The 13,613-nt window shown below is 42.1% G+C and overlaps 1 protein-coding gene across 12 annotated transcripts in view; it reads right to left on the bottom strand.

Moving 5' to 3' along the window:
* Positions 1–13,613, bottom strand: part of plekha7b (pleckstrin homology domain containing, family A member 7b) — a 99,249-nt gene that overhangs the window by 78,484 nt on the left and 7,152 nt on the right. For all 12 annotated transcript variants that reach the window (XM_074616576.1, XM_074616534.1, XM_074616551.1 and 9 more), the window contains 3 exons: positions 11,671–11,865; positions 11,495–11,571; positions 11,322–11,379 (listed from right to left, as the gene is read on the bottom strand). In XM_074616576.1, coding sequence (XP_074472677.1) covers positions 11,322–11,379; positions 11,495–11,571; positions 11,671–11,753 — 218 coding nt within the window. In that variant the 5' untranslated portion in view covers positions 11,754–11,865. Of the gene's footprint in view, positions 1–11,321; positions 11,380–11,494; positions 11,572–11,670; positions 11,866–13,613 lie in introns of those variants that run through there.

Here is a 13,613-nt window from a genome sequence, read left to right as displayed (position 1 = left end):
TGGTACCAACCATGTCATGTTAGCTTGTTGCGAAGAAGGCTAAATAATGCTCCAAACTTACGCTAAATTGCATGGCTATTTTCAAAGGGGTCCTTTGACCTCTGACCTCAAGATATGTGAATGTGAATGGGTTCTATGGGTACCCACGAGTCTCCCCTTTACAGACATGCCCACTTTATGATAATCACATGCAGTTTGGGGCAAGTCATAGTCAAGTCAGCACACTGACACACTGACAGATGTTGTTGCCTGTTGGGCTGCAGTTTGCCATGTTATGATTTGAGCATATTGTTTTATACTAAAGTCAGTACCTGTGAGGGTTTCTGGACACTATTTGTCACTGTTTTGTGTTGGTTATTGATTTCCAATAATAAATATATACATACATTTGCATAAAGCAGCATATTTGCCCACTCCCATGTTAATAAGAGTATTAAATACTTGACAAACCTCCCTTTAAGGTACATTTTGAACAGATAAAAAAAATGTGTGGTTAATTTGCGATTAATCGCGATTAACAATGGACAATCGTGCGTTTAAATATTCAAATCGATTGACAGCCCTAGTAAATATTACTGCCAAAAATATTTTCGGCCCAGGCTGAATTTCAGTCCCAGTCCGCTCCTGACTTGGTGAAACACTTTTCATGCAGTATCTTAACTTCAACCAGACGGACACCTTCACTGAACCTAAGCTCTTTTGATCTAAATGCAAATGTTCTATGCTTGCACAAAATCAATGGCATTACACTATTCTGTATGAGATGTTCTACTGGTGATGTGAGCTTTTCTCATTTAAAATACCTATTTTATTGTTCATCACTTTTACATCAAACACTGGAACCCTGCTCTCTAGAAAGACTCTCTCTGTTGACACGACATCCATCTTCCACCTTTCTGGCTGCTAACTAATCACTTCTCCTCTCACACGTCTGGTGCGATGAGAACAGTGTGGGACCTGCTTCTCTCTGCAGCGGCTCCAGTCACACTCGGGCTCTGACAGAATGCGGCAGAAAGATCTGTCATCTGAATTCAATCAGAGGGAGGGGATGCAAACTCTTTCTTTCCTCTCCGGAGGAAAGATGAGATTTACTCAGGTGCAGAGCTTCCTTCTTTAACAACATGAAAAAGAGTGATACAAAAAAAAGGGTAAAAAAAGTTTTGTTTTTCTATGTAATTAGATTTGTGTTGCATGCCAGGTCCATTTACATCTGCTGCACATTATCACAGCATGTTACAGATAGATCGTAGAAGCGTTTATGTATAAAAACATTTATTTTACACATAGGAAAAGACAAATTTGTTATAATACCATTAAACCAGTGTTACCTTGTCTCAATCTGCCTCTCCTCCTCCAAACTGGAAGGCTCCAGCTCAGCAGCCACACCTGTTTCAGGATCAGTCCCCTGGCCAAGGGGCAGGCAACTGCAGCAGCAGGTCCCCATCCCGGCTCGGGCATCTCCCCTGCCCTGTTTCTGCTCCGACTCCTGCTCTAGCTCTGACTGGTCAACCTGCTCAAGCAGTCTGGACGGTGCGTGACTCATTCTAGATAATGCATATCATCCCACAGAGGAGCACACCTCAGGCCCGCAGCTCTTAATGTATTCATTGCAGGGTCCCGGGTTAAATATTGCAAGTCCAAACAAGGCCTGATGGAAAGCTTCCTTTGTATTCTGCAGCACACAAACGTCCACTGTACCAGACTCTCAATCTACTCTTTGTTTTCATCGTCTTTATTCACTCCGCTGCTTTAACCTCCGACTCTATTTGTAGGCCCCGACAGTTCTGTACAGTATGTATTGTTTAACTGTCGCAAGCCTCGTAATAAGTCACCAAATGACATGATATTGACAACACAGATCCGTTTATACGACGCTGTGGCCACAAGTGAAGGTTCAGGTCGCCTCACAAGCACGGAGAGAAGATAGATGCACAAACATAACAGCAGGAGACAATTTCAACATCATACGAGGATCTACTGATAATGACAAACGGTCAACATAAATCACCCTACAGGAGTGAGAGGACGCGCTACTTCACCAACACCCCATTTGCAATTTCTTGGCCATGAATGCTAATTTTCAATTTCAGTATTCCCGCATCTGCTGCTGAAGACAGTGTTGGCATGTGCACCGTTGCCATCTTCACGGGATTAATGATTCGTGCTTCAAGGCGAGCTTGTGTGTCTGTCTATGCACGTTTGTTATCGGGAAATGAAGTGTCTGTAATGTTCCATTTGGTTTGTGTGTGTGTGTGTGGGTGTGTGAAAGAGAGAAATCAAGTTCTCCAATCATCATTTTCTTCTGTAAAAAAAGAAAGAAAATAAAGAAAAATTTTTGGGCACGTTTATGATGGTGCAAAAGAGAACTACATCATGTTGCTATTCTCTTGACCTTGAAATGCATCAAGCCTTTTCATTCAGTAATAGTAATCTCATTCCCTGAGAGGCACACATGGTGCAATGGTGGGAAGAGAAGCGCAACAAGCTGGGAGTTAAATTCAAATGAGGCAGTGCAAGCTAAGGTGCTGGTATTTTGTCAAAAACTAGGACTTTAATGCTGGAATAACAACAACCAAGGACCATATATTATGTTTTCAGCTGATCATATGATGATTTTCTAATTTCATCAGCAAGTACATTTAAATGCACGATGAGGAGGTTTCAATCATAGAATAACTAATAACTACATTCTCCAACCAGCAGGCATTTTTCAGCATAAAGGGAGGAAGTCTGTCTCACTTGACGAAGCATTTCCTGCAACATAGTGTAGGAACGCAGTGCTTTTTAGTCCCCTGTCATAGTAATAATGCCCCCAAAATCAAATTTCTTTATTTTTCAAAATAAAGCAGGAGTAATCTGATCCATCAGGATTTTGCCTGTCATGAATGACACCATCATTTCAGAGTATCTATTTTCAGCTGAAGGTCACCGTCTCAACAGACAGCTTGAGGGGAGGAAGAGAAAAGGAGAGACTGAACTGTGTTTACATGCGAGCTCACACTGAGACAGTGCTAGTCTATATTACTGTATAGTTATATGTTTGGCTTATGACTTTGAGTGCAAAAATTGAATGAAGTCACACAACAAATATGTACAAATCAATAAGTTAGATTATCCTAATAGTTCATCGGGCTGAAGTGTATAAGTTGTACAAGTTGGTAGGTGACATAGCCCTTTTGACTTTGTGTTTCTGCTCAAATATACAAAAAAATCAAATCATAATGCAGCTTGGTTGTTAAGTTGAATGTTAACATGCTTGTGCTGATCCTGTGCTTATCGGGAATCTCTGTCAGACATCAGCCTGGTTTCACTCCCAGGGCGTCAAATACTGACGATGCTTGGGCAGTAGCCCTCGGCGTCTTGATATCTACTAACAAGATATGCACCCTTTAGCCCGACGCACTGGGCTTTCAACTAACTCCAATGTAAACCCATCCGCGTTGTTATTAGACGCTCAGAGCAACAGGCGTAGTATTAAGAGCGAGAAGTCTGTTGAGGGCGGGAGACGGGTACTGGATGGGTCAAACAACGGGACTTTTACTAATGATGACCAGTGTTCGTGTCCCGTGCATGAATGTATGTGGGTGACATGTGAAACCAAAAATTTTGTGATTTTTACTGACGTTATGTTACGTGACGCTACTCCACTTAGTCCCATGAAGTTACGTCCGTAACTTATGTTACATTACTAGCGTAACTATTTCAAACCAAACCATGATGGTTTTTTCTAACCCTAACCAAGTAGTTTTGTTGCTTAAACCTGACTGCCACCATTTCTCAATGTTCTTAATACTATGACAGTTTTCCTAAAAATAGATTTAAAAAATCTCAATATATCGCCTCGTTTACAGTAACGCAATATATCGGGATATATTGAATCATAACCCCTGTATCACGATACGTATCGTATTGCCAGATTCTTGCCAATACACAGCCCTAGTTACAACGTTAACCGCAAGCGTTTCACAACGTTAACCCTGCGTGAACCTTCTCCGTCAAGATACTACGCAATAGGCCACTTATGCACACGCAGCAAAGTATGACGATCAGGGGTGAGATCCCGTTGCAGACAAAAAAGCTCTTTAGAGCCTACAAAGTGGCATAATGCAAATTTTACAGCCCAAGAGCAGATTCAGTAAAGCCAGGATGTATCAAGAAAGAAAAATATTAGAAACAGCTGTAGTTCCTTTGATGCCTTGATGTCAACATCTTTGCTTTGTGGTGATGTAGACTAAGTGGATCCTAAGCTACACTGCAAAAGGTGCATAAACTACACTGAAAGTGATGCTATAAGAGTCTGAAGACGCTGCTTCAAGAAATATGGTTCCTACTGTACTCTGTTGATTCCTATAGAGCCAGTTCAACAAGCAACAGCTGGCACAGCTTTGGACATGGAATTGTAGGGCAAATGCAACACGGTCTGCAAGGTGGGCCAAAGCATGAGCAAGTATGAGGGCAGACCTGCACGCCTGCACTATATAAATATGTAATTAATATCTGCTCACTGGAGCACACATACAGTAGGAAAGCTGTTGGTGTTATGGGATCTTATTAAGTGAAACATCTGTGACAAAAAAAGTTCCAACTGGATGAACCCAACGACATTTCATCCATACCTTCTAGTCTGTAACATCACAACACAACAGATCTATAGATATTAATTTCTATGATACACAGAGGACTGCTCTACTTAAGGCTACTACAAGGAACTTTAATTTTGTGTTGATTTTGCTGGTCCCTGTGGACAAAAGTGTCTCCGGGCACCAGAGTCCCTTTAGAAAACCTCTCATTTTACTGCAGCAGAGTCTGGCAGTCAGCCCCACGCAGTTCTGGTTCTGGTTCTCCCGTGCCTCCCTTCTCTCCAGCAGACCCAGCAATACAGCCTGGGCCTCCGGCAGGGTGGTGTCATGTGGTGTGTTGGCTCCCAGCCGGGAGGGCATCAGTATGAAACTGAGGCTGTTTCATAGCCAGTTAATAGTTCCTCATAGTAACTTTAAGTGAGGATGAACAACTGCATCACTGTTTCTGTCACCCTCACCTCAGCTTTGCTGAAACTAAGTATTGGAACTGATCCTTCCCCTGCCTGCTGCCAGCGGGCGGCAGACCTCTATCTGATTGGTATTCTGTGATGTGTTCTCAATCTTTCTTCATTACTTCCAATGGCACCCGACAAAGATTTGCAAACAACATCCCCTTACATGAATGTCCCTTTGTGCAAACATGAGGTTAATCAGCAAATCTAACAGTAGTCTGTCTCATCTACAACACTCAATGGAATTATAGACTAATGTCAGTGAAATATGTTAAGATTCAATATACAGTATACCTAAAGGTGAAGTTTGAGGTTCCACTCCATTTCTAAAAGGAGTCACAAGTGAGATTCTGCTGCTTCTTTGCCTCTTTGAAAAAAAAAAAACTGGATTGTCTTCCAGCCTGAGCCCAAAGTATGACCAGTTGGGAAAACACTTTAAAACTCGTATCCTAAACCCACTGTGGTCAGAATGGCCCTGCACAAAGAAACACAAGTTTTAACTCACTTTAAAAGTTAAAAAGTCATGTCCAGTGCAGGCAGCAACCTCTGGGTCTGAAAAGTGAAGCCAATGCAGAAGTGCCTTAAACTTGCATTCTTTCTAATAGCCAGCAGGGGGCGACTCCTCTGGTTGCAAAAAGAAGTCTGATTGTATAGAAGTCTATGAGAAAATGATCCTACTTCTCACTTGATTTATTACCTCAGTAAACATTGTAAACATGAGTTTATGATCTCAATCACTAGTTTCAAGTCTTCTTCAATACAGCATGATGTTCATTTAGTAAATGATGGTCCCATTTAGAGTCAAATAGACCATAAAGCAGGGTATGCTTTACAGCGTGGCTACCTTGTGATTGACAGGTCATTAACACGGCGTTGTCCGGTCTGGGAGTTGTCTGTGTTTTTGTCTCACCACTTTAACCCTTTCACGTTGTGTTTTCAGTTCATTAAAAGGTAACTATAAAATTGTTTGGTCACCTAGAAATGTCTTATTCAGCATTCGGTTGTACTTATCTCCACCCTCTCGTGTCACTTTGGTTGCAAAAAACAAGATGGCAACGGCCAAAAACCAAGATGGCGACGGCCAAAATGCCAAAACCGAGGCTTCAAAACGGAAGTCCACAAACCAATGAGTGACATCACAGTGACTACGTCCACTTTTTATATACAGTCCATGGTCCAGTGTCAAAGGTACAATTTGACAGTTCTAGAAAGAGACATAATATTCCCACATAGCTCAACTTAAGTTCTTTTTTAGTATTTGAGGAATTCTGGCATGCGTTTATCTTGCTTGACAGAGCACGATGGTAACCCTAGAATTACACATAAATGTCTTTCATTTTGAAATAATCTAAAATCTACAAGGGCAAAGGTCATTTGAAGGACCTCGTGGCTCATTTTTCTTCTTCTATCTTTTTCGGCAATGATGTTTTGAACTCAGCAATGAGGTATGGATTTGCTGTGTTGGCAGAAAAAGAAACCCTCATTAAACAGTCTTAAGATAAGGGCCTGCAGGGATCTTAAACTTCTTTTTTATCCCCCATTAAAATGCCCTGCTTCAAAACTCCCAAAACATCCCATAGCTAATTAACTCATACTGTCCTGAAATAATCAGCTTGTTAAAAAATGCAAGCGCAACCTAAAAACATAACAAGCAGCAGGAGAATGGGAAGATAAACACTATAAAATATTGATGGGATTATCGCACCTGACGAGTAAACGAAGTTGAGACAGAGAAATCTATGTGAGTTATACATCACACACTTCTTCCTGGACTTCCCTTCCACAGCATTGTAGACCCACTCAACAATGTGAACTGTGTCCTCAACAGGACACCATTGTACCTCAGTGGGGTCATTTTTTCCCTTGGGAGCTATAGAATTGCACATTTCCTATGCTACGTGAGTGCCAGTGATGTGGTGGAGAGTTAATCACACTGAACTCAGTTTCCCCAGCTTCAACCACATGAGGGATGCGTTTAAGTCCATGACAATTGAGGCTTCCTTCTATTATAACTTGAAAAAGAAGCTTAACTTAGCTGTACTGTATCTAGTTATACAATATGTTATACGCATCTCATTGCCACACATCTCGTTTTTCAGCCTTCTTCTGCTGTCAAATTTCTTCATTGATATGCATCCTTTACACATGTTTACCTCACCACACAGACCCGTTTCATCTGTGGCATATTATATTCCGAGATTGAAGGGGGGAGGATTTTGGAAGATGACTTTCAAATTGGGTCACTTCCTTGGAGATTTGCCAGAAATATGACAGGCAGAGAAACTCTATTTCAATCTGTTTCTGATGGCGACAGACCTCGTCCTCCTCAAATCTCCAAATTTAATTAAATTTAATCTATTGATTTGTTAATGTAAACTGTAAACTGCGTGGTTTAAACTATATTTTATCATCAATAAATCCTTCTTAGTTTGAGTTTAGACACTGAAAAAGATTAGACCCTTACACTTTTGGCACATACCAACAAACATAACATCAGCAACCATTAATCAGATAGTTCAGGTCTGCAGGCTGGCCTACAGCGAGGTGTAAATAAATGTTTTGCCCCAGCGGCCGTGTCTGAACAATCCCTCTTTTGTACTCCATCTCAGCTGAATTCCACCACCGACACACAACCAAATCTACCGACCGTTGTCACGGCAGCACAATGCGGACTTCAGTCCTGCTTGAGTTTGTTGCTGTTTGCTTCCTGGACAGCTAAGAGACGAGAAGTGTGATGAAGACCAGTGGTTTATATCAAAAAGCCTGCTCGCTTTGTGCTGAAAATCAGATTCCACGTACAGAGTTTCTCATAAAAGTCTGATGTTCAAGTAGAAAGTGTGAGATGACGTTTCATCAGACATAAACAACCATGATTTGCACCCTGGAGCAGTAAAAACAAACTCCCCTAAACTGAGTGCTAATGGGGGATGTCCCTGTAGTATTAATGGGAATTTTAAAATGCTGAGTTGTAGCCAGTTAAAAACTTGTGATGATTTTAATGGTCTGAAATAGGGCCGCGGTCCAAGTTGTCCAATCCCTTTCCAATTTTTTTATGTGATGTCAGGAATAATCCCACTGAGATGAGGCATCTTCACTGTCTTCAGTGTTTCAGGTTTGCCAGCTAACATCAATAACCAAAGCTGTTATCACATTCATGGAGAGTACAGTAGGCTGTTTTTAACCTTTAATCTGACAAACCAACTCTTGTTTTTAAGAACAAACAAACTAACAAATTAACCAGGCCTGTGTACCTGTTCTTATAGCATAATTAGCTGAGCGCTGGAGTTAAAAGCCAGGTAAGCAACGATTCCTGTAATTACCCTGTAGATACATGAGACAAATACAGAAACTAGGCATCATCCAGGTCTGCAATAAATCAAATAAACCAACAGAGATGAACCTCTCCACAACGAGAAAATGACAGCACTCCATCACCAGAGCATAATAACTGAAATGTCCCCCACTGAGTTGTAATGGAAAAGCTGTGCTCATCACAAGCTCTGCACCAATCAGCTGTCTCACAAAGTAATTATCCATATGATTCAAGTCAAAGTCACATGATACAAGCTTATATATATATATATATATGTTCATTTTGACTATATGAAATATTAGAAAAGTATATATATGAATCCTCAATGAGGTCTCCAAATTATGTTTTGTCACGAAAACACGTGAGAAGTGACAGTCATGCTCGTTGATGTCGTTTGCACATGCGTTCACATAATAGCCTGTTTCCATACGTCTTTACTATTTCCTATATGACATAGAGCATATGCTTTTTTCATGCTGAATGACATATTTCCTAGAAATTTGAGAGCACATCTCTGGTAAACACAAGATTTAAAGTGGTGCTTTTGTGTGATCTTTGTGCAGAACTTTCACAGATCTGTCGATTAAATCAACTAATCGATCAGTCGACAAAATCGTATGAGTGTTAGTCGACTAAGAATTTCTTTGGTCAAGAAGGACAGCCCTACTAGATATCTGGAATGCGTCTGCGATGCGCCGGCGAGCTCTTCAACTTGCGTCTTTGAACCGTTCACACAGAGCGCTTTAGCGCCGATGTGCGAGCCAACGCAGATTTGCCTCTGATCTGGGGCTTTTGTCGGGGAGCTCCAAAAACTGTCGGCGAGTGGAAAACCACGGCTAAAGTTGTGTAGTGTGAACAAGGCAAAGGGAGACATAAATACTACACTTTCAAAAAACAAATGTATACTGATCATTCTCATGTATTTAAGATTTCATCCGCTTTTGGTAAACTTCACCTCGTCATTATTCAGAGTAGGGGTGTCACGATATACCGGTATTGACGATAACTGTGAAATTTAACAATGAAATATTGATATCATGTTAAAAATACACACCTCTCAAGTCATTTCCGTACAGCACAGTCATGGTTACGTAAACTCTCCACCTCCCTACACTCGTATTTTGAGTGTATTTCATTTGCCAAAAAGGAGACAAAACGCACAATAAACAGTTAAAGATTAATTCAACTTATAGCATTATTATTTTGTTTTCTTTAGTTCTATAGATATGGCTATAATATCATTATTGTGAATTCTTTTGGCCACGATGATTGTGTGGTGAAAATCTGATATTGTGACCGCCATAACTCAGAACTGATGAACCAAGATATCTCTGTATTAGCAATATCTCAAAATACAAATATATCATGAATGAAAATAATCACCCAGCAGTTTCACCTACTCACTCAAGAGAAAGATGTCAACTGTGCTCAAGATAAACTGAATGGTAGAAGAGAGCAGTCCTGGTGTGTTCCTGTCCAGGAAATTAGCCCTCGAAAACACAGAAACAAGCAGGGAGCAGCAGCAACACAGGATCCTTCCACCAAGCCAACTGGGCAACAAGTAGTCGACTGATTTAATAGCCTTTAACGTTCAGACTACCATATATCACAACTTCACTGTTGTATTGTTCTCACTTCTTAGCGAGTGAACGAGGGAAACACAAAGACCTCCTTTATCATGCACACAATAGCCTATAAGTGTCAGCAACAACAAATGTGTTATCCGAAACCGTTTTATGTCTTTTTTCAAAGCCGACATCTTTGGATGACATGGACATTCGTTCGTTTGGCTCAACTATTATAGTATCTCTTTTGTTACACTGTTATATACTGATTGTATAGCAGGCATTACAAAAATGAAAAAAGTGTTTGTATATGTGTAAAGTCAGTGGTGCAAACTGGTGTCTGCAGAGCACTGCATGTCTCTGAGCAAAGACCTCTTATTAGGATCCACCAACCTCCGACAGACTGCAGCTATGGGGGCATAAACCCTCTCCATACAGCCCCTCTGTCTGGAACAAATGGGGCAAAATAAAAGGGCCACGACAGGACGACGGGTAGCGGAACTACAAATGCTTAAACGAAGCTACAGAGGGAGGAGTCACTGTAATTCACAATGATCCAGCTCCAGTGAAGAATGTGTCTCACACTTTGTTTTACAGTGTGTCATTGTTAGCCTGACTCATCTCGTTGGTTTCAGCATGATTTTGCAGGTTTCTTTTCACAGTAGCCATCTGAATACATATACTGACCGCCATGCAAACATATATACGATATAAAACACTGCAGAATCTGGAAATGCAAATGTGATGCACATAATCCTTCAGTGTGGTGGTACTGATGGTGTGGTGATTTTCAAACCTGAATCCTGCTATATTTGAATGTGTGAAGGACATGTGATAATGTGACAAAAAAAAAAAAAAACTTCACGCTGCGGTCTGTGACTTTGTAAATCCTGTCCTCTCTGCTTCAATAATGCAATCATGCCATACATCTCTGTCACCACATGGTCACACCCCTCTCTCCTGCAACCTTTACAGTCTCTCCATCACACACACATGCACACACACACATTAAGGCTGTACACCTATCTAATGGAGAGAGTATAGAGGTCCTGCATGGGAGGATGTGAGGAGAATTTTAATAACCTTCCTCCTGTCCTGCTAGGCACTGCCACTTTCCATTAACAATGCAGGCAGAGATAATTGCTCCCAACCTATCCGATGGGACCTCCTGTGTGTTAATCCATATGCTGATGTGTGTTTCTGTGTCATTTGTCATGATGAAGCCTGCATGCTGCATACATACATGTGTTCATAGATAATAGTGTGTTAACAGTGCAGCCTTTTAATCTACTGCACAGTGATTGAAAAGAGAAAAAAAAAGCATTGCACACACACACATTGCACTTTAAAACAACACAGCTATAACAGGATCAAAAAGGTAACAAACAGCCTGCAACCAATGCTCACTCACTTGATGAAGTAGCTGGCTCCTTCGTCTGTGAAACCCTCTTCCCATCCTCTTGGCAAATCTACAACACGAGCAAAAAAAACACACAGACTGAAAACACACATTGCAGCAGAAGAAGAAGAAAATGTCCCCTTTGGTGGTTGTCCCAACAAAATCAGATAGTTTGAGTCTCGTACCTGAGCGGATCATGTGCCCAGAGTTAACAGGTTCACCAGTGCGTGGATGTAGCCAAGAAGTGCTACGAGTTTTATCACTGCAAGAAAGACACCTGTTACTGAGCGGTAATAAAACAACAAAAACCCGTATTAATAATGCCTCGTAAACTGCGTTGAGTAGTTAAAAGCCTGCTCACTTAATGAAGAACACCCGGCCGTCTCTACAGACTCCATAGGACCAGTGGTCAGGTAGGGTGTCCCGTCCGAGAGGAGCCGCCATGATCTCTCCTCTCTCCGGCTCGGCTCGGCTCGTCCCTCCTCTCTCTCTCTCTCTCTCTCTCTCTCTCTCCAAACACTTTTCCAGGGAGCCGAGATAGAAACCACCGCTAGGGCTGCATAGTTTTATTTAAAGGGGAAGAATACCAAACTTGTGAACAGACCACTTCTTCCACGACTCGGTTTTTCATTTCAAGGGCTGAAACAAAGTGTGGTAGATGGAAACAAAGCTGTTATCTCTAAACGGAAGTCCACTGCAGAGAGAAGTAGGGTGTAGCCCCCCAGGGTGCAGTAGAGCCTACAAGTGCACTGGATTAAAGCCTGCATGTGTGACTGACTGGGACATTTCAGGACAATGGTGTTTGGCATATGCATAAAATTAAGAAAACATCCTAGCAATCTTATCAATTCTAGTTGCAAAAAAAGTCCTTTACAGGACATTACAGGAATATCTCAATTAAACCAAAATATCAACACGCTTAAAGCTTCAGTAGGCAGAATGTGTTTGGCATCATTTGGCAATATTTGTAATTCAAGTGCTCAGAGAAAACTAGACTTCTGCACCTCCTCATGGCTCTGTTTTCAGGCTTTTAAAGGGACTGTTTGTAAGAATCAGAAATGCTTGTTAACAGCGACACCTGTGGCCGTTAAGTCAACGAAAGTCAGCGTCGGGCTCGCGCTTGCTCGCTCTACATAGACATGAACGAGCATCGCTCAACACAGTGAGGCGACACACGTCAGCTAAAACCACAATATCACTCTATATTTCACCTGCTTGGCAGTAATGTTAGCTGACCAGACGAAGGTCTCTCCATGAATCAATGCTGATCCTAGTGTTGGCTTTTCCTGCTTCAGCCTACCGACCACGGACGGAGGGAATGGGGGAGACACCGGCACCCAGTCGGAGACGATAATGTTTCTCGCTGCGGAACCCCGTCACTTCACAAGACGCGGAAAACCTCTGTTGGTCTGGAGGAGCTGCAGCAGTTATTTCTGGACAGACGTTCACTGCACATTCACTAGATATTCTCAGAGTTTCGAAGTCTTCTGCAGTGTGTAGTGTGCGCGCATGCACGTGAGGTGGAGCGAGCTGAGTGAAGGCAAGCAGGCAGAGGAGCAGAGTACAGCAGAGACTCCGGCCCTAGAGACCAAAGCTACGGTCTCCCCCGCGTCCTCTGACCGTGGCCAACACTGTTTTGCAAGACGGGCTTCACTAGATACAACTTTGTGGTTTTGGCGCATATGCAAACACGCATGGGACACCGACCCGGGTGATTTATACGTGTAATAAGTTACAAACAGTCCCTTTAAACCAAAATATTAACATGCTTAAAGCTTCAATAGGCAGAATGTTTTTGGCATCATATGGCAAAATTGTAATTCAAGTGCTCTGAGAGAAAACTAGACCAGCACATCCTCGTGCCACTGTTTTCAGGCTTTAAACAAATCTAGCCTGTGACAGGAGACTTTGGCCAATCACAGGTCATTTCAGAGAGAGAGCATTCCTATTGAGCATTCCTATTGGCTGTGCTCCGGCTGGTGGGCGGTGCTTGGTATTTCCTCAACTGGTCTCAACCATTGATGTACTAAGAGAACTGGATACAGCGTTGGAGGCGGGGCGCCGTTCATTCCTATGAAAGTTGCTCAGTGGCGCATGAAGACAAAATGGCTCGACATCCGTCTGGAAAAGTACCCGGATCTTCTGTCAAACTTCCACATCCATTGGGCCCATAGAACATGCGCACAGGGTCCCAACGTCACGCTGTCGTCACGGCTTGCGCTGTCGTCGCGGTCTGGGTCTCATTCACGTAAACAGAGGAAGGGAAATAACTTTGGATTCAGCTATTAGTGCGTTTTACAACTT

Source organism: Sebastes fasciatus, chromosome 2 (genome assembly GCF_043250625.1).
Source record: "Sebastes fasciatus isolate fSebFas1 chromosome 2, fSebFas1.pri, whole genome shotgun sequence".
Taxonomy (NCBI): Eukaryota; Metazoa; Chordata; class Actinopteri; order Perciformes; family Sebastidae; genus Sebastes; species Sebastes fasciatus.
This window is presented reverse-complemented; position numbering and strand designations above follow the sequence as displayed.